We start from the raw sequence: 22,109 nt of genomic DNA on the forward strand, positions 1-22,109 counted from the left end.
CTGCGCGTCCTCTGCCACTAAGTTCACCGCAATATTGAACTAACAAGCGGGAAAACTTGTTATGTCACGGGGTAGGTGAAATATTAATGCGATAACGATTTAAACGATCCTACAGTTTGTCGTTACGTAAAGTTATTGTCTTTCTCTTTATTCTCACCGGGACTGTGACAGGTCTTGAAAGGCCGACTCGATTGTGTCACGACGAAAAGCTATTCAAACAACGATCGGTTTCTCGATCTTCGAATTCCGTGCAATTAAATGTAGAATTGGAAAAAATGATACATGTCCTCGTTTTGTGTCCCCGTTTCGCAATGACGCGGCGGACACCAAAGAAACGTGACGCCATCGTAATGAGGCTCACGTACATTTATCAATTTCATCTACAGAATGCGACGTGCAATTGGAATAGGTCGTACCTCCTACCATCGACCGCGGAAGACTTTTTATAATACGTACAGTTACGTAATAGCGTTGCATTTATCCTCCGTATCGTTATGATCTTCCATTTTTTTAAGGATTACGCGCGTATCCGACTTTACAGATTAGATTAAATTTCATTCATAGACTCTAGCGAGTGTCTTGAATCGTACGATCAGGTTCAGGCGTCTATTTTAATGAGAACCGTCGTCTTCGTTCCTAACAGAAACGATCCGTCCTCGCAACCTCGCGCGCGAATATCGAAGGCAAGACAATCGAGCCCGAGATTCGAGCGTCAGTTCACGGCTTGAATGCGTTCGTGAGTTCGCGTGACTCGACCGTACGATTATTTAATGACGATCGAGTCGATACCGCGAGGCATGACAAGAGAACCTACGACGGGGTTGCGACAGCTGCCTTTAGCCACGTAGAGATGAAGACGGGCCAAGCTGAGACTGGGAGATGTGGGATCAGCTGCCGGAGCTGATACTGACGCAGATATTCAGCCACCTCGGTCGTGGGGACCGTGCCAATGTTGCACAAGTCTGTCAGTCATGGAACCGTGCGCTTTCCTCGCCAGTTCTTTGGCGTTCCGTCACAGTCCTCATCGATCGTGATCTGCGTGGTGACTTCCCGTTGGCGGGGGAACTGGCCGTACGCAAACATTTATAAACGAAACGAAATAAAATACAATAAAATGAAACGTCATCGAGCGTGCATCCCCTCGCACGATGATTTATAATTGGTTAACGAAATGCCTCGTGACATTTGAATTAAATCGAAGCTTTCAACACTCGAAGACTGATTGTCACTATTTCCATTCAGTCTTCCATTGTTGTCGAGTTACATTTCGCGGATGGTAAATTTATCGAGCGTCACGGCTAATTTTCTTCGGAGAGAATTGCTACACCACGGTAAATGTATTGTGTTTAGGCAAAATACGGACAGCATATGCGAAGCTTGGAACTGGCCTGGACGCGGCCGTACATCTTGCCAAGAGAAGCGCGCATTACTCGCAATATCCAAGCGGAGGCAGGCGCTGACTTCCTTACGGTTGTACGAGCCAAGAACGTTCAATTGAAGAAATTGATACTCACGGATTGGATTTTCAGCTGCAAATGGGGGAACAGGGGCAAACTGTTGTACGCTCTCGCAAACTTTCTAGGGTAATCGAGCAGTCTGACACGTCAAAGACACGTTCAGAAATTATACAGAAACGGGATCCCGGACAGAGAGATCATACGTTATTAAAATTTTTCTACTTTAATGAGTACGGTACATTAGTTCTCGAGAACCATGGAGAATGGAGAGAGAAAAGTAATTCATCGTTTCTATCTTTGGAACTGTCTTCCACTGGCTCGAAAGCAATTATTCATCGTGTTCCAACGGTAGAAATTCCCCAATCAGTCCTCGGTGATCTAATCAGTATTCATTTACACAGCTGTCAGCACAATCTGGAAACACTAAGCCTGCTGAACGCGAATCTCGGAGTGAGCGACGTTTTACGACTTCTTGGCAGCGTTTCCAGAGGCTCGAACGAGCACCTCGCGTATCTAGATCTTCGAGGCGCGTTTCGGGAATGGCAGGCGCCCCATAGTAATCCGAGGCACGTCAAGTAGGACAGCGAAGCTTCGTTTAACCCATCGAAATTTTATCCGAGTGATCGATTCGCTGGACTTTCGTCAGATCTCATTATTGAGCTTCGATCTAATTGTAGAGCGTCTCAGGATGGATGAAACGATTGGAAGAAAAAAAGTACAAGAACTGCAAATTTGCCGAGTACACGTGCACTTGGCAAACATCCGACTCAGCACGTTTTACTATTTTCAGCTGACACTAATCACTGTTTTATGTAATTCGATGAGAATATTCGACAGCTGAGAGTAACTAGAAGTCGAATTCATTTTCAGCATGCATCCACGCAATCTCAACGTCCGTGTGCGGATGCATGATAAATTATCGCGCTAATTCAAAGTCAAGACTTCAAACATGTAAAATTTACTCTCTGCGTTTCTAAATTATCTTTGCATATAGGATAACTTGTTATCGGTTTCGCCGCCCATGTTCGATTGGGACTTGATCAAGTGCACGCGTACTCATTTAAGCCGACTTGCCTCGAAAACGTAACTCTGAACGAAGAATTTCTATTTTACACAACTTATTTCCTATCCGATTGCGTGAAAAAATTGCCAACAGCAGAGGAAAGAACAATGCTCTCGTTAATAAACGACCGACCCAATTCTTCCAATTGTCCCGTCCTTCCATTCATCCGATACGTTCGGTTGAACGAAGTTCTACCATAGAGCTCGATCGATCCGCTCTCGTTCCTAGAATTTTCCTCCCCGTTACTAAAGTAACTCCCATAGGTATCTACGTCTGCTCGGTCGATTTCGCGCGTTGACGATGCTCAGGCTCGACTACCCAGCCCTGTCCGATCAGACTTTGAACGCGTTGACCAACGCCGCGCCAAGGGTGCTGAGGACGCTGCACGTATCGGTGAGGGACTCCGATTCCAGGCATCACACGATCGCTGACACCGCCTGGCACAATTTGGTGCTCGTCTGCCCGGAGCTCACCGTGTCTTACACTATAGGTACAATATAATACAGAGTGACGTAAAAGTAATCATTGATTTCCGTCCGGCCGCGATTTTAGCCGAGCGACGACGGTCGACCCGAGCGCGCTTACGCGCGTGATTCCATTACGTTTTGTAATTCGCGGAGGTTTCCATTGTGTTACGAGCAATATATAACGGGGTGTGTGTTTTAGAAAACTGGGATTTCACGGTGAACGATTACACTTCGTGTTATATTTTGCTCGTTGCCCAATACATGTTAACGATTTTTGATACCTCAGATTATTCCGGGTCCGATAAGATTGAAAAGAGATTAATTAGTGCGAACGATTGATCGCGAAGCGAGTTGAACTTTTGTTCGGTCACTTTAAACGATCGTGCGATAAGTCTGGAAATGTATATTATCAACACGTTATGTTGAAATCGAGTAAATATCTGAATTAATGCCTAGATTCGAAATGAACGCCACGGATCGCGTTGTAAAAATCGCCGTACGTATCGAGAATAGGTGGATCCTGTGCGCCATTTAGCTTGTTAAGTTTGATTTTCAGTTAACATCTCCCATTATGAAGATATGTGCTACTTGCTGCTGCCCAGTGTGCCATTGGCTAGGTTTCAAATGTTCAGCGGGCACGTGTGGGATCAGAGTAGATCTCGCAATTTCAGAAGCACCGTCGGACTGCTTATTACCCATTACACCAACACACTCGGTATAATAAATTCTCGTTAATCCTACACGTTTTTGTTCTCTATCCGCGGAATATTTCCCCACGCGGAACTTCTATATGCTCTATTTCTCGACAAGCTAACCGCGGTATAACGATCTGGCACCTCGGCTGTTCTCTTCCCTTCAGCTGCGTAATTCCGCGTTATTCGGACAAATTATCGCAAATGTTTTTGGCAATAATCTTCGAACATTTTCGATAACGTACTAATTTTAAATATGATTGCATCTATCGCTTTCTTCCCGATTTCAGTATACTCGAGGTCGTGGTTCCACGCGTTTAACTATTTTTATTCGTTTTTATAAACAATTTCAAAATTTGGCCTGGTTCAGACCAGCCAATGATGTGGTACGCGAGTATTTTTTAATTACCATTCGCTAAATAGATGCTTTACACGAGGAATCGTTTTCTTCCAGCGATTCTGTAAACGCCTTGTATAGCCTTATCTTTCTTGAATGAAGCGATTAAAAATATTTATGATTGTTAAGTATTTGGTAGCTGTCGGAATGCGGTACATGACTGTTGAAGAATATGTCACGCGTGTTGTTACAGCGGAGGTAATGTTACAATTGAGAAACAATCGCGAGATGCTCGACGACTTACTTGTCTCCATGTTAGTGAGTTGTAAACAGTTAACAAGATTACAGTACGACGGTATAATAAGAAGTCTTGATACCTTGCGGGACATCTGTCAGCTACAAACTGAAAGCAAGACTCGTAAGAATTCAAACAGCTCTTCTTCTTTAATAGTATCGATCTTCACAATTAGATCTTCATTTGATGTCCTTATCTATATAAAAAAATTGGATAAAATTAAGGCAATGATAGTTAACATCATTTTAAGAAGAGGTCACTTAACATTAAAAGATAATTCATTTTTAAAACGGGTAGGTTTTCGCACGATCCACGTGAAACCACGGAACGTCAATGCTCGGAATCGTGCCATATTGAACGACATCAACTATCATTACGACCACAAGATGATGGAACAAGGAGTAGATTTTCGTATCGAGGACCCAGCGTCAGTCTTGGTGTTTTACTGAAACGTCAACTTCTCAGCTGTCCACCTGCATCTGTCCCACTTGTGTCTTTCTTCATTATAGAAAAAGAAATAAAACGATATCCGTCCTCCAACTTGTGTACGTTTCATTCCTTTCTCTTTTTTTCTTTTCTTAATTGTACATGTTGATAACTCAAGGTGTTTATCGTTTCTTTTTTCCAATCGGTTGATCTGTTTATTTTTACCGATAAAAGATCGCCGAGCGATTGCAACGTACAACAGTACCGGACGAAACAATGAATTTACAGTATCTCGAAATTATACTTAGTTTTTACTATCGATACGCGGATTAGCTGGCAATCACGTCGATTAACTTCTTTTAATAATAAATACGATATTCTAAAAAAGTCTCGCAGTAACAACTTGTAAAAGTATCTAAAAACCTTAGATGTATACGTATAAAATAATTAAGAAGTCGTTACAGCTAGTATTGTCCCACCGTTTTCGGTAATTGGGATTCGGGAAAATTCTTCTCGTTCACCCCTCGACAGCGTACAGTCTTTCTTTTCTTAATCAAGCACAGCGGTGCAACGCGAATGCGAACAGTACTTGTACATGTATAAAAGAAGTATAAAAAAGTAGAAATCTAAACTGGTATCAAATATACTTATCGCATTACACCAAGTACTTGCGATTTTCTATAAATCATCCAATCGATTGTGAGTCTTCAACTTTCATTTCGATTACATTTCAAGGCTTGCTATCTAATATGGTAAAGATAACAGTTGCGTCTGTATAAGTTCTTATAAGGTAATCCAGAATCGATTAAAAAATAAAGTTTCTCCGCCACGGTAAGTTTCCATGCGCTAAGCTGTCGACGAGGAAAGTATTCTTTATAAGATCTTGCGCAACGTTAAGGAATAGTTCACGTATTATACGCTTTTACAATGCGACTAATTGTACGTTTGCAACGGTCTGTTGCATTTTAATACTAAATAGTATCAAGGACGGCTTTATTACTGCAGAGGCCAGCAAAGCTGCTAGCTCTGCGCGTTTAACCATTGTGTGCTGTCGGAACGGTCAAGAACAGTATCGAACAAGGTTGCTCGCGAGCCAAACAATGTAACGTATGTTTTAAAGAATTGTAAAAAATTATTTCAGGACCCGATAATTTTACGGTTAATATATAAAGTATATTCTTCACAAAATTAAAAAAAAAGTTAATAAGCGCCATAGTTTTGCTATTCATCAAATTAATCCAAACAGTGCACAAGTGTTAAACTTATCATTTCAAAAGTTATGGCGAACCTATAATAAAATTTTCAAACTTTTACAAACATCATCTGCTATATCACTCTTTTCTTCGATCGCATAAGAAAAATGCAATTTTATTTTTCTTCATCAGAGAAAATAGTGGTAATTTATATTCAGAAGGGAACAACACGCAATAACTTGTTGACTTCGAACTCGGAACACAACAAAGGCTGCCCTTCTTTAAAACGATCGATTTCAATGCTTCAGTGGTTACTCCATCTAAGATGGATGGCGATTATGTCTGTAAGGATCGCCCTGATTTCACGAGAGTCTTCCTAAGAGTGCCTCAAGGGCCGTAAGCTGCACGAGGATGTCCCAGTATTAAACGATCGATCTGTGCCAATCTGCTCGACGAGTAGAAATAAGCAACACTGGATGTGCTATACGCGTCGGCTATTTTTATCGGTACAAATCCTGACACAGTTTGAAAATCAAATTTCATTTCGGTATCGGGAAGATCGTATCAATTTCCGTTTCACGCGTATTATTTTAAGATTCTTTGCGAATAAAGTTCTTCAATACAGCCCACCGCGTAAAATTTAATTGACTTCCATTCATTTGCTACTTGATTAATAATGAAACACCCATCGCATTAGTTTGAAAAATGAAACACTCCAACTTAAGACCAGCGGGCTATTAGAATGAATTTCAAATATTCAAATACCGAATACGAGAAATATCTGAGAAACGACTCTCAGTGCTTTGACCCGTTACATCGTCACGCGGTGTTAAGTAGCCAGAAGACCCGTTCTTCCGGTACCAATAATTAAGCCCGTATCGTCCCCAGGAATCTCTTCCACGTCCATCTGACCTGCGACTCCCGTTCAGCGACAGGACTTCATGTGCGTGTTCAAGACGGTCCTGGTGACGAAGCCTTTCCCGCATCGTGGACAAACGTACGGTCGTTCACCCGTGTGGTAGCGTTTGTGAACCACCAGCGTGGACCTCTGCGTGAACGCTTTGCCGCACTGGTCGCAGGAATACTTTCTCTCGCCCGTGTGCGTCACGTTGTGCGTCCTGAGCAGCGTTTCGCAAGCGAAACACTTGCCGCACACCTCGCAGGTGTACGGTTTCTCGCCGGTGTGCGAACGATTGTGAATCTCGAGGCCCTTGGCCGTCTTCAGCTCTTTGCCGCACAGGGCGCACAGGTATCGACGCCTCTCGTAATTGGGCACGTCGCCGTGGGCCTTCACCTTGTGCTGCTTCAGGACCGACTTGTACTTGTACACCTTGCCGCAGACGTCGCATTTGTGCTCGATGCTCTGCGGGTCGGCCTCCTCGAGTTTCTCGCGCTCGGTCAGGCTCGTTTGCTCGTAGTGATAGAGGCGATTGTGCTCCTTCAAACTGCGCCAATTCGAGAAATTGCTGGGTTGTGAGTAGGTTGGTCGGTAGGGGATGATTTGAGAAAGGCGAGTTTAGGGGCGGTTAGATCAGTCAAGGGAATACTCTGATGACTCTTTTCTATCCTAGTACACTTGAAACTCGGATGTTCCTGTATCCTTGCGTTAATGAAGATTTTATTTATTGTTATTTACCAAGCAAAAGATATTTATTTGAGCGAGTTTGTGCAAAATTAGTAAGATTGATAGCATCTCTGAAGGCTGTGCGTGTGGAAAAGAAGCGTGTGTAGACGAACTCTCTGGTTAGAAACCTCTTTCGTAATCTGAATGGTCTAGTTTTAATACAATGCTGCTTTCATACCTGTACACATCGTTGAACGTGCTACCGCATGCGTTGCACTGTTGATACTGCATAAAATTATGCATGGTCGTGTGGGTCATCAGGGAGTCCTTGTCCTCGAAGTTCTCGCTGCAGATTTCGCAGGTAAACTTCACTTCCCGGTGGTGTCGTTTCGAGTGCCTGTCCACGTCGCTGGCATTCACCCCCATGAAACTGCACTGGCCGCAAGGGATCGTCTTAGGTGTGTGCGACTTTTTCACGTGAGCGTTCAGCATGAATTGCTGAGGATACGTCTTCCCGCAGGTGGCACACTTGAAGGGTCTGTGGATACCGTGCACGATCCTCAAGTGTGCCACCAGTCTGGTTACGAAGTGAAACTTTTCCTGGCAAAGCTCGCACGTCTTCTCGTTTCCTTCGTATCTGCAAAGTTCAATTTCAAATTCTTTATCTTTCAGCCAGTCATTGCGAACCTCTCGATTGTTACCCCTCTCTTTCTAACGATCGAGAGATGACTTGGATAAGATTTATATTGTTTACATTAGGTTTTACCAAAATTTGAAAAATCTATCTCATCTACTTCTTTTAAACAGTTGAAATTTGCATTTTTGACTAATTAGTGATGTATCGATCGTACAAAATATGTGGGAAACTTACTTCTGTCCAGGATCGAGAAGAATATCCTCGTTCTTGACGCTGAAATCTTCGCAGCCGTTAAGCTCGTCGTGAACGTCGCTCCAGTGGCTGGAACGTGGTAACCTTCATTGACAAAAATACACGTTTACACAAAGCATCACGTGTGCTTGAAGAAAGTCAACATTGAAATCGGTACATTGGAATAGGATGCTTTCGTAAATGCGCGCACTTAAATCCATAAGCCCAATCGTACATAAAATACGATCCTCAATAAAGTACAAAATTCTATTCAAACTGGTGGTGTCATTCTTTTATTAAAAAAAAACAACATAGTTTCGTAACAGAAAATTACGAACTGATCGATTCGTCTCTCTTTCTCTCTAGAGCATCGTCTCGATCACAGTCAAGCTTTCTCGTGCATTCTGCGATGTTTTCTCAGAAAACTCCCGGAAACGAACCCCTTGCCGCAGTCCGCGCACTGGTACGGTCTCTCGCCCGAGTGGTACCTCAGATGCAAGATCAAAGAGGTCCTTTGCGTGAACCTCCTATCGCAGTGCGAGCAACCGTACGGCCTCTCCCCAGTGTGCACCCTACGATGAATGCTCAGGTTCTCCTTGCTGGAGAACTGTTTGTCGCATAGATCGCAGCTAACGATTTTCTCGTTAACGTGACCTCGCCTGTGCACCATCAGCCTCCTCTTCGAGGAGAGCACTGCACCGCAGAGGTCGCACAGGTGCCTCGTTTTCTCGTGCAATCCGTGGCGTTGCTTCAGATGACTCTCCAGGAACGATTTGCGCGTGAAACCTTCTAGGCAGATCGTGCACGGATGTCTCTTTCTCGCGTCGTTCCTCGACTCCACCGGAAGAGTGCCAGCGTGTTGTGTCCTCACGTGATTGGTCAGGTTCTTCTTGTAAGGGTAGGATTTGTTACAGTGGTCGCATCGATACACCTGCTTCCGTGTATGAACGTTCACGTGCTCCAAGTACTCTGTTCTCAAGTAGAAACCTTTTTGGCATTGCTCGCACCTGAACGAGTAGTCTTTGGTGTGACGTCGACGGTGATTTTCCAGGTTCGATTTCTGGTTCGATCTGTAGCTGCAGAGGTCGCAAGCGAACCTCTTCGAACCGGTGTGAATTAATTTGTGTCGAGCTATGTTCATGGGGCTCCTGAACGTTTTGCCGCATTCGTCGCAGCTGAAGGCCCTGTCGATCCCGTGGAGATTCTTCAGGTGCTCGACCAGCTTCCTCGTGTGGCAGAAACAGGCGCCGCATTTAATGCACTCGTGAATCGCTCGCGAAGTTGCTCTTCGTGGCCTGAAACAGAGCCGTTCATGAAGTAGACAGTAACAGTTAACGCGACAAATGAGTACACGCGATTATCGTAATAATTACTTGCGATAACGAATGTACTTTTCTCGAGATCAATTTCTATTGGTACTTTTACTCATACCTACCGACATTTGATGACGCTTTGGTTTCTAGACGAATATAACGAAATTTTAGTGAAAACATGATGTATGTTTTTAATGTTACATATTTGAAGGAATTTGTCTGTTCATGGAATTCAGATGTAATTATTGTGTAAAAAAACGTTTGGAAGATTTTTTCAGTATTTTATAACTAATTATTAAACGTACATAAAGCTCCGTACGGTCTTCACAAAAGAAGAATTATGTATTCTTTCATTAACGATTATAAATTTAATTATTGTTCGGTATTTTAGTTTTCGTAGAAAACTTCGAGTTTGATTTTCAACGTGGAATAATTCGACGTTCGGAAAAAAAATAGTATCATCGTAATGCATAATCGTAATTAAAGTTCGCTTTTTGTATAAAGTTTGTATAAGATTCCCTATGAGTACAAATTATGCTACTATTAATCTACTATTAAGAAAATAAACAACGTATAATAATGATCTTCCTTAAAACGATGCAATTTATATAGTTCCCTTATCGAGGATCCTCTTTTAACGTCTCAAGTAATATAAACTCTAACGAATTTTCTTTTTCCATACGAAACTCTCATTCAACGCAACAATGATTTTGTTAGAGGCTTCTAAACGTAGACTATACTTCAGTGATTAAAAAATTTGTTTACGCGTTTCTCGAGTAGCATACATCTAAAATATTCAGACTACAAAACACAACAATTCTCCATTTAACACGGGAACAACCAAACTTCTACAAATGTTACTTCAAATTATAGAAGACATTACTCTGACTCTAGCATAACTACGAGTACCAAAATCCGTCAAAAAAAGACGGACCTAATGATTCCATACTTCGTTACGATTTATTTATAAAAATGATACAGTGGAAAGGGGTTTTTATTTATTACAAAAATCACAGTATAGTAACTAGTAGAGTGTCTTTTTAAGGAACCATCAACTCGGCGGGTGTAGCAGAACTAGTGTCCAATCGTGGTTGTTCTAGAGTTAAAAGGAAACAATTTTGATAAAATAAGAATAACGACGGATTAAATGCTAGAATATATCGTGATAATCGAACGCTTTTGCACAATATCAATAAAATATCACTTCCAAAGTAAACCACTATCAAAAGCTCCTAGAACACTTCAGAAGCCTCGGACATCGCGACATCCTTGCGAACCAGAACCACCAGTGTCTGAATAAGTCGAGACGAACGTCCCAGACCATCCACTAAACTCTCACCCACTAAGTCTCCTTTTTCTCCACTGTCGCGTCGCTCAGATTTTGCGTAAAATCCATAATAAGCTTCCTGATGGAGATCACGGGTAGTGGTGGCAGGGGTCCTGGATGCCGCTTCCTGTGACAGATCAGTCCCGGTTTCTGAGCGAACTTTTGTCCGCATATATCACATGTGTACGGCCTCTGGCCGGTGTGTATCAGTATGTGTTGCTCCTGAGCGGTCCTCCTCGGGAACTTTTTGCCGCAAACCGGACAGGCGTACGGCCTGATACCTTCGTGGATCCTCAGGTGAAGATCCAGATCCCTCTTCTGACCGAAAGTCTTGCCGCAGGTCGGGCACACCACTTTCTCCTTCCTCTTGTGCCACAACAGGTGTTGCTCGAGGTTGTTCTGCGTGGTCATGCAACGTTTGCACAGGCTGCACTCGTACGCGGGCTTGTTGTGCTTGTACTTCATGTGCGCCCTCAGGGACGGCAGACTTCTGCACGCGTACCCGCATACGGTGCAGATAATGGGGGGTGCCGTGCTGTGCATCTGTTTTTTGTGCTGCACCATGTCGTTCCTGATCTTGAACTTCTTCCCGCAAACCGAGCAGGAATAGTCGAAGCTGCTGGTGTGCCTGCGAACGAAATGGTCCTTCAGGGTCCATCGGTTGGTGCTTTTGTACTCGCAGATGCTGCACGGGAACAGGACCGGCCCGTGGATCTGTTCCGAGTGCTGCTTCAAGTCCTTTCGCAGTCTGAATGTCTGATCGCAGGACTCGCATCTGTGTCTGTGTTGGTTCATGTGCGACGCCAGGAACGACTTCCGGTTGAACTGTTTGTTGCAGAAATCGCACTCGAACAGTTCCGTTTGCCTCTTTGGTCTCCTCCTTTCGGCGGATCTCGTTTCAATGGGTTTCTTCGTCTCGATCGGTGCTTTCGATCGGTGTTTATTGGCCTCGACGGGTCTCTTCGTTTTGAAGCCACGAGACGGTAGCACGCGATTCTTTAAATTCAACCTCCTGATTCTCTCCCTTTGTTGGCGGTGTTCTTTTCTGGCCAACGAGAACGAGTCTTCCAATGCGAGGACGCAAGATTCGTCCAAAGGGTTCACGTCGCTACCGTTCAGCGGATCCATCGCCGGGGAACTAAAACAGATTAAAATCGTCCCCGTTAGGATTTGGCACTTGTTGGATGTTACTGACAATGCTTCTATATGGAGAGCTTACTTACTTGAAATATGTTTAGCAGATGAACATTTCACGATTTAGTTATACTTTCGTTTAGGGATCTAAATCATTGCGCAATTACTGTTCATAGTATTAAGTCGTAAATGATACCATTTCGATCGATTCGTTTGTATGACTAAGGAAATCGTGTACATTCGATATTCTCTAATTATTTTTCGTATAGCGATTACGTTTTTTTTTCGATTATCACGTTTAGCTGGAAAAATAAGAATCTTGCGTCATACTTACGTATTGTTCTATATATTCATCAAAGTCGAAGGACTTTCTAACGAGAGTTTAGTTAAAGTTAACTGCGATTTTATTAAAAAATTCATAGTACAGTAAATAGTACAAACAACATTCATAGAAAACAGATAAAATTCGTCTTTCGTCAATAAAGAAACACAGGTGTATTGTTAAAAATCTTAATGGTACTTATAAAAATTCACGGGTTTCTTCTTATTACAAAATAGCTCCAGTAAAATCGGCAGTGAAAAGAGAATCTGTAAAGTATTCAAAAACCAGCATATAAATCTTTATCAACAATTCGCAGAAGCATCCGCAGTGATGATTTTTATGAAACACGATTAATCAGTAAAGTCAAACTCTTCAGAGAGATCCAAATTATCCTCTCTTAAAAAAAAAAGTTTCCTCCACAGTGCTACTCATAACTATTCCAAGAATACATATATTTCATATAAAAAAACTCTCCTAGATTATTTTATTGTCAGTTAGTTATGTAACTAAAAAGTTACTACACTGTTCGTACTTGTTCCGTACAAACAATAAAACTATACTCTGCAAACTAACTCATCAATACGTATCTCAAATTTGATAATTACGAGTATACAAATTTCTGAATAATGCATTCATGGGACGCAATTGATAGCCCTCTCAACGATCCATCCGCAAACAATTCCCTCTCACAGCCTTCCTTCGCATAAATCCTCGATCGCATCGAAACCGCGCACGTTAAAGGTCATCCATTCATTCGATCTTAATAATCGTGTTCCTTGTCGTGTACTCCTTCGTGAACTCCGTGACGATGTTCTTTATAGAGACCACGGGCAATGGCGGCAGTGGTCCAGGATGGCGTTTCCTGTGGCAAATCAATCCTGGTTTCTGCGCGAACGTCTGCCCGCAGATGTCGCAAACGTACGGCCTCTTCCCCGTGTGAATAAGCACGTGTTGCTCCTGAGCGGTTTGCCGTCTGAACGATTTCCCGCAGACGGGACAGGGGAAGGGTTTGACACCCGTGTGCACACGCATGTGCGAGTCGAGGTCACGGCCCCGGAACCTTTTGCCGCACGTGGGGCACAACACTTTCTCCCTGGTCTCGTGCCAGGTGAGATGCTGCTCGAGGTTCTCCTGAGTCGTCATGCCTCTCCTGCAGATCCGGCAGATGAACTCGGGCTTGTAGTGTCTGTACTTCATGTGCGCCTTCAACGCGTGCAGGTTCTTGCTGAAATGGCCACATACGTCGCAGACGATGGGCGGCGCGTCGCTGTGGTTCTGTTTCACGTGATGATTCAGAGCCTTCTTGATCTTGAACTGCTTGCCGCAGGTGTCGCAGGCGAAGTTGTAGCTGGTCGTGTGCAGGCGTATGTAATGGTTCTTCAGGGTGCCCTTGTTGTTGCTCTTGTACTCGCACACGCTGCAATCGTACACTTGACGCCGATGGATCTTCTCCGTGTGAGAGGCTAGGTATCTGCGGAGCCTGAAGGTCTTTGGACAGTCGGGGCACTTGTGCTTGTGTTTCTTCAGGTGCTCCGCGAGGTTGCTCTTTCTGAGGAACTTGCGTTGGCAGTGGTCGCATTCTAAGCGAACAACTCGACTCCTCTGCTTCGATTGCTGACCAGAGGTGGTTTGATGGGGTAGCCTCGAGTCCGTTTCTCGCAATCGTTTCACGTTGCTCTCATCTTGGTTCGCGGTCATCGCGTCGAAGTCTCCTTTGACGATCCAGTTCACGTAACCCTCGGGGAAGTCCAGCGGCGAGTCTGACTGCGCATCGGGCTTGAACTCTTCGCTTAACGGGTCGAGAATCCTAAAACAGGAAAATGCGTAGCTCGTGTTAACCGTTGAGTTCGAGTAAATGAAGAAGTTCTTAATCGATAAGTACAGAGATGGTTGAAAGCAAGGCATCGTCGCGTCACTAGAACTCTAAAATTAATTTTTTCTTTCGTTTGGCAAGTATTTTATTAATTGCAGACTCGTTCCTCGAATTTTTACACAACGCGTTGGGTACTCGTTAATCGCTTAAACCTAATCGGTGTTCCGTGGTGTCCGAAGGCTCTTTGAGAAACGAGATCATAGAAATTCTAGTATCTGTGCCCACCATACCTGCTCGCTCTTCTAAACGATCCGTAACAGTCCAGTACAGCCTGGAAATGTATAAAACTGATTATTATCGTCGACAACGCGATGATTTAATAGAACAGATATACTTATCTTGCGGATTCTACTATTCTCGGTTTACTTTATAGTCTGTTCACAATCGTGGTTCGCGTTCTCTTCGACGGCGGCGGGGAATGATCGTTAAAACAACAGTTTCCTTTATTCAAAACTCAACAAAGGTACAATCTCTTTATTCCGTTTAAATTCATTCACGGCTGACAATCATTGCGGGGTAGTTGAAGAGATCGGGCTGAGTAAAAATATTTATTTCAAACTCAAAGCTATACACAGCGTGTACGTGTCCGTTACGAACGTTATTAACGCTAGGGTATTGATTTTTAGAAAAATAGCCGTCCGTAGGCGTGCTTTCTACACCGCGCGGGTTTTCTCTCTCGCTCTTCCACTCTTTCTCTCTCTCTCTCTCTCTCTCTCTCTCTCTTTCTCTCTCTCTCTCTCTCTTTCTCTCTCTTGCTCTGTCACACGCTCTTTCTCTCGACGATTTGTTACATTTATACCCTTGGATAATCACTAGCAACATGGTCGAAGGGGGTAGCAGGTGCGGCACGGGGGACGTATTTGTTGCGTTCGCGGATTCAGAGAGACAGGGGCTGGTGTCATGCCATGTACGTTGTGTTACGAGTTACTCTTAGAAAGACTAGCTCTCGCGGATAGTGTCAGCGACGAACGGCCATTCACTGGTACGCGAACAGAATGGCATCGTTATGTCCCTCCGTATTCCTCTCAATTCTTGTCGAAATGTTTACGCAACGCGGTGAACCGTACTGACTAACGAAATGAAATTGATCGCTGTTCACGTTTTATCTTTATTTGGCCGAAATATCACGCAGACAATTGAAAATGGTCGACTACCATCGTCACGTAGCTCTGACAGAAAGCGAGTAGGTGTTCGCTTTCTTGATGTAAACGCGAGAGATCTGTTCGGTCAGGGATAGCAGCATTATGCGTCTACTGTGGTTACATCGAATAACGGAATTGGCTGACGGGTGGGTGTCTTTTAACGTATCTAGTACAATATCATCTTTGTCTGTCTTTACTATCCTCTCTTTCTCTTCTTTCGTACAGCGTAAGATCACACGATGGACGTAAGATACGATCTGACATTCAGAAATGTTGCCCACCAGCCTACTGCGTTGGCTCGTCTACACGTCATTGTCTGCACGAACGTTGGCAAGAAAATATCCTTGACCGGATAGATCTTTTGGCTTCCACCTCGGGTTTAATCTCCTCCCAAGTCATTAGCATCTGTCGAGCTTAAGAAACATGATTTTGTTCTAACGCGCGAACGATTCACTCCAGACAAGTCCAATTCCATTCCGTTGGCTCCGGGAGTAAGCTGGTCACCTCGCTCTACTCCGTTATTGCATTAAATACGACCTTGGCTGTTGACTCGTTAATTTCACACGCTAATGATACACGTGTTAGGAATAAAGCGCACGAAGATCTTCATTCTCGTGCATGCTTCACTGCCGGAGCAATTATTTGGACATGCCTGGATTCACTTTAGCTGGGAACACGCGTTAAAGAGTCTTGGATAATTCAACTGCAATCTTCGATTGAGTGAGTATAGGAAACTTTCTTCTTTGTTAGCGCATTACACGTTCATGATTAATGTTAATTATAGATTGATTTTGTTTCGTTCCAGGAATGGAACCGGTTATAAAGTAGGCAACATGAAAATGGTCTCCAGAGTTTGCAGGTAAACCGAAAGGATAATTGAAGAAGGGGTGTCCTGTGTTCTCCTTTGCTTCGTGTCTTTCTTTTTCTTCACGTAAATCTTCAATTTACACAAGGCTGTTATTATATTGTACATCTTATATCTTTAAAACTTACAATTATACGCGATGCGTCTAAAAAATAATCATCGTTCGCCCAAGTGTCCTCGATCTATTAATCTCGATGGTATAACAAAGTATTTTGGAGTTTCGGTGATTCGCGAATTATACGTGCTGCTCTTGTTCCGATGAGAAAATCACTCTCTTACTCGTTGTTGAAGCATACATTCGTAATTCCTAAACTACTCTTTAACGGACACAAACGTAACTGAGAAGAATTTTGTCTACCAACTAAGGTATTTAAACGTAAAAATAATTGAAAAAATTTTTATCGATCGAGACACAGGGTGATCCAAAATCGATGCTCGAAAATTAGCAACTACAGTTTACAATCCATAACTAAAAAATCTGCTTGCAGATATAAAATTTCGCTGCTAGAAATGGTATCAATTTTTGTGATGTTCTGATGGAATATTCTAAACCTCCGATCAACTATAAACCCGAATTCATAAAGACCTTGTCTGTAACCTAGAGAAAGTATAAACAATTGCAGCCATGCAAACGTCAGTTCTGAATATCATGCAACGACAAAATTTTCCTAGGAAAATGTACAATTACATTTAATTATATCGTACGATAACTCAATTTATCCTTCAACGACGAGCAGACTGAAGTAGTACCTACGACCGTACGATCGAAGCTTTTTTTATTACCGATCCATCGTTTCGTCGTGCGGTCACCTTTACTAAAATTCTCTGTTATCGAACGCCATATTTACGGGCGAATAAAATCAAGCAACCCCAAACCGATCAAGATAATTACAACATTCTTTACACATTTCATTCGCGATCGAAACAATAGCCGATTAAGTATTAAAGCGTGAGAAACGCGGCCGAAGAGGCAATCCACGCCTCGAACGATTCTACGCCTCCTCCTCGATCCTTTCCTCGTTCTCGCGGGCGTTTATCTCCTGCACGTATCCTTCCGTGAACTCTTTCACGATGTCGGCGATTGGCATGACAGGCAACGGCGGGTGCGGCCCAGGATGCGTTTTTCTGTGACAAATCAGCCCGGGCTTCTGCGTGAACGCCTTGCCACAGATGTCGCAGACGAACGGCCTCTTCCCTGTATGGATGAGCAAATGTTGACGCAGCTGGGATCTCCTCGCGAACGGTTTGTTGCAAATCAAACAGGAATGTGGCTTGCACCCAGTGTGCACCGCCATGTGCCTCTTGAACGAGTCCTTCTTCGTGAACGTCTTCCCGCATTCGGCGCAGACGATCTTCTCCCTCTTCTCGTGCTGCGTCAGCAGATGCTGATCAAGATTCTCCTGCGTGACCATGCGTCTTTTGCATATGTGGCACTCGTACTTCGGCTTATAATGCGCCCATTTCTGGTGCACGTAGAGTGAGCCACTGTTTTGGCACAATTTCCCGCACACGTCGCAGTTGATCGGCTTCTCTTTGTGATGGAACCGGACGTGGTTGGTCAGGTCGCCCTTCACCTTGAACTTCTTCGGGCAGAACTTGCACTGGTGCTCGTATCGGTCCGTGTGCTTCCTGATGAAGTGCGACTGCAACGAGTGCTTCGATCTGCAAACGAACCCGCAAGCGGCGCACGGGAACAGCATGTTGTTCGGACGTTTACGAGACCACGTTTCGTGTTTCCGTTCCAAATGCGCCGCGAACAGGCTCTTCTTCAGCGTTCTGTAGTCGCATACCGCGCATATGTACGCCCCGTCCTCCTGTATGCACACCTTCTTCTTGTGCGTCCACGCGACGTGCTTCCTGAAGGAGATCGCCGAGCTGAACATCTCCGAGCAGACTTTACACTTCAACGCCCCACTCGAGTTCCGAGAGACCTTTCTACGGGTCTTCGTCGGGGTCGTGTGATTGTTCACCGACTCTAGGATCTCCTCCTCTAGATATTCCACCTGTTCCACCTGATCCTGATCCCCTTGATCCTCCTGATCGACCTGCTCCAACTGTTCTTGATCGTTGTACACCTCTGGTTCTTCCTGTTCCTCTTGCTGGTACTCCACCACTTCCTTCGCCTCCTCCACTTCCGTGGACGTAAGCTTCTCTATAGTGACCATGCTACCTTGAACCTTCACCTGGTACAGATCCCCTATCGTCTTGTCGTTCTCACCGTCGATGGTCCCGTTCAAGATAATCGGCTTAACATCCTCCTCCTCCTCTTCCCTCTGCTCGGAACTCCCGTTCAGAAGGTGCTCTTCTTCGTACAGTTTCTCGTCACTGGAATCGTACTGCAAGTCCTCGTCGTTGCCGTAGAGACACTCGACCTTGACGAGGTCCTGTTTCTCGTCCTCGTTCCCCGTCTCGTCTATCTGCTCGGGTATGTCCTCGTCGGCCAACGGCGTGTCGCCTTCAGGTACAAACGCGTAATACGGCTTTCCGTCGAACTCCAGGATCTGCCATTTTTTCATCACGACCGATTCCTTGTCGAAGATAAAGAGACCGCGTGAATGGAGGCTGTCGAGCTCGTACCTGAAACATCAACGACGTTATTAACACGCTACCCCGGACGCTTGTCGGTCAGCAAGCTTTCAAGCGAGTTCGTTCGTTCTTATGGTACGTGTGGCCCGCGGTTCACGCGCGGGCCGGATCGGACGAGCGTCGTCGCGCGGCTGTTAGCACGTCAAATGAAGAACAGTTAGCGCAGGATGCTCGTATGCGAAGCAACTACGATTCAGGAGAGGGTGGACTGATGGTCTCGCTTAGACGTTACTCGGGGATCAGTGGAGAAATACACTCGAGACTGAAAGATCAGGGCGAAACGCGGTAGGACTGGTGTGAGGTGCTATCGTCGTTGGGAAAATAATACTTTATTTCGAGCACGCGAGCTGAATGTTACAAAAGCTTCGAGCACGTAAGGAAGTACAAGATATTGAGCATTTTCTGTAAAAATATTCTCGCTGGGAAGACGATAAACTCTGTAGAACGCTCGGACTGTCCTACCACCTTAAATTTAATACAATCATTTAAAATTATTTAATACAATCAATGCGTTGAAACAATTCGATAGTCCATAGATTTATGGGTGATAATATCAGATCATTAAACAGTACTGGAAACCTCTTTAATCTCTTCCCGGATTCCTTCAAGGCCTCAATGCAATTTACAATACAAAAACAATCAAAGAAAATAATAAACTCTTTCCAAAATCGAATACGAAGCTGCCAAGGAACTAAGTCCCTTTATTTCTTCATGAACTCCTTCAGAATGTGATCGATGTGCATCACAGGAAGAGGAGGTAAGATCCCAGAGTGTATCTTCCTGTGGCATATAAGTCCAGCCTTCTGTGCGAACGACTTCCCGCATACGTCGCACACGTATATCCTCTCCCCCGTGTGCAACAGCAAATGCTGGCTTAAACTACTGTGCGTGGTGAACGCTCTGGCGCACACGGAACAGCTGTACGGTTTATCCCCAGTGTGTATTCTCATGTGTTTCCTGAAATCGTGGTTCTCGAAGAACGTCTTCCCGCACTCCTCGCAGACAGACTTCTCCTTCTTCTCGTGCTGAGTCAGCACGTGCTGGTCCAGGTTCTCTTTGGTCACCAATCTCCTACGGCACACCGGACACTCGTACTTCGCTTTGTAGTGGGCATGTTTCTGATGGGTGTACAGGCTGTGGCTGTTTCGACAGGTTTTACCGCACACGTCGCACATAACTGGCGGCTCGCGGTGATTCAACCTCGTGTGAGTGGTCAGATCGCCTTTGATCTTGAACGCTTTGCCGCACTGCTCGCAAGAGAACTCGTAACGCTGCGTGTGTTTGCGCACGAAGTGGGACCTCAGCGTCTCCTTTCGAGAGCAGATCAAGCCGCAGATGATGCAGGGGAACTTCCCTTTGCCGCTGAACTTGCTCCCGTTGGAACCCTCGTGGCTTTGTGCCAGGTGAGCGATCATGGTCGAGCGTTTGTTGCAACGGAAGTCGCAGGTGGTGCACGAGAGAGCTTCCTGCTTCTGAGACGCTAGCTCCGCGCAGGAAGACTCTATCGGATATACTTCTTTTTTGTCTTGGTGCTCGTGCGCCAGTTTGTGTCTCTTTAATAAATACTTCTTTTTAAACTGTTTCTGACAAATGTCACAGACAGCTGGGGCTTCAGACTCGTTTTTTAGCGGTGACTCCGTGTCTTTTCTAGTTTCTTCGGCGGCGGATGGTTTCGAAACGGAGTTGCAATGTAATTGGTCTAGTCCTTCCCTAAAACAGGAAAACGATTAAAGTTTATTAAGGTTCTAAAGGGATGGTAGTAAGTATCGATAAATTACTTACAGTCGAGGTTAATAGTCACGATGAGTTTTTGGCGTGAAAAGAGTAAAACTATCGCGTGCTTGTTATCGTGATTAAGTAATTAATAATTCTATTTTTGATGGTAAATCGTATTTCACTCGTTTATTTGGTGGAATGAAAGAGATTGTACAAATAGTATTATTATTCGTGAATATGATGTACTTTTAATAAAGTATATTTCTATATTTTTTATTATATACTGAAACGTAGCTTAAAAATTGTGAAGTATTAATAAATAAATGGATTACGAAGAATTATTTACTGCTACGAAAAATATAATTTGAAAGATATTATTCAATACTCTGTCGAAGAGGAAACGACACTTCCGCGTCTTGATTAGAGGTATTGACAAAACTGTCTGAACGTTCGCTCGAGATCATCGAAAAATATTATGCAACATATTTTTAACTGCATCATCGACGGTGTAATCAAGCGGCAAAAACCCATAATAGAAGCAATCGTTTCTCTTTATGGTGATCCAAGGATGCACAATTATTGATTAATCGTTAGAGATTAACTTGCCGTAAGTATCTTCCCGAAATAGCTGTACTGAATTCCCCTGAAACATAAAATCGTAAATATAATTAAATGTAAATTTATTTGATCAGAGGCATTGGATTTGGTGATTTACTTACGCGATTATCTCTATAAATATTTGAAAACATTAGTTAAATTAACAATAATATTAAACTGCTTTACCGTCCAAAGTATTTATAATAAAATAAAATATAATACTTATCCTGTTTAATAAACTTCATTTATAGAAAAACGTGCATTTCTCTGGCATCTTCTTAATTTCACAAATTAAATCAATTTTCATTCGCAATCGCATATATTCGGAAAAAGAAAGTAACAGTAAATTGGGTTGTACAGATTGTTCCATTGAAACGTTTGGTCAGTGTGTCTATATTATGTTAATTAGTTATATCATACAAACAATTCGATGGCATCATGAACCATATCATTTTATTTTAAATAATCACCAGCAATCGCGAATAAGAACTTTAGATATCGTAGTCAAAAATATAAATCTGTCACGCGAGATTGTGTTGAAAATAAATTTGTCTAATCTCTTCTTGTATAGAATATATTTCACAGTACTCCTATGCGCTTTTTTCATCTCGTTTTCTGTTCCCCGGATGATTTATTCCTATAAAAAATCGTTACAGTCGAACGACGCGTCAATTGAAAGCATTTTCCCTCCGCTCGTCGATTACACGCATAAAAGTGGATAAGGATACGAGGAAATAAATGCTTCGAGATCTCAATCTTAACGTACATTCGAGCCCAAAGAACTAAATCGTCATAATTACGCGATATTACACGATCAACGATTCAACATATCCCTCTCGCAGCTCTTCGTCCTCGTCTCGCTGGATGTATCG

The 22,109-nt window shown here is 43.6% G+C and overlaps 3 protein-coding genes across 6 annotated transcripts in view; 1 reads left to right on the plus strand and 2 right to left on the minus strand.

Annotated features, from left to right (window-relative positions):
* Positions 1-22,109, minus strand: part of LOC143433193 (uncharacterized) — a 76,672-nt gene that overhangs the window by 9,942 nt on the left and 44,621 nt on the right. The window contains exon 5 of one of the 4 annotated variants that reach the window (XM_076910403.1): positions 17,325-18,915. The exons of the other annotated variants lie outside the window; for them this stretch is intronic. Within the exon in view, the coding sequence (XP_076766518.1) occupies positions 17,331-18,915 (1,585 nt within the window). The 3' untranslated portion in view covers positions 17,325-17,330. Of the gene's footprint in view, positions 1-17,324; positions 18,916-22,109 lie in introns of those variants that run through there. 4 annotated transcript variants of the gene reach the window in all.
* On the plus strand, positions 709-4,843 carry LOC143433122 (F-box only protein 39). Its single transcript, XM_076910267.1, has 7 exons — positions 709-1,071; positions 1,351-1,583; positions 1,859-2,023; positions 2,784-3,010; positions 3,544-3,702; positions 4,270-4,434; positions 4,609-4,843. The coding sequence occupies exons 1-7, from the start codon at positions 880-882 to the stop codon at positions 4,758-4,760; spliced, it is 1,293 nt and encodes a 430-aa protein (XP_076766382.1). The 5' UTR covers positions 709-879; the 3' UTR covers positions 4,761-4,843.
* LOC143433199 (uncharacterized) lies at positions 13,062-15,001 on the minus strand. Its single transcript, XM_076910421.1, has 2 exons — positions 14,562-15,001; positions 13,062-14,265 (listed from the first exon to the last, which is right to left on the minus strand). The coding sequence occupies exon 2, from the start codon at positions 14,154-14,156 to the stop codon at positions 13,209-13,211; it is 948 nt and encodes a 315-aa protein (XP_076766536.1). The 5' UTR covers positions 14,157-14,265; positions 14,562-15,001; the 3' UTR covers positions 13,062-13,208.

The sequence above is a fragment of the Xylocopa sonorina genome, chromosome 2 (assembly GCF_050948175.1).
Source record: "Xylocopa sonorina isolate GNS202 chromosome 2, iyXylSono1_principal, whole genome shotgun sequence".
NCBI classification, from domain to species: Eukaryota; Metazoa; Arthropoda; class Insecta; order Hymenoptera; family Apidae; genus Xylocopa; species Xylocopa sonorina.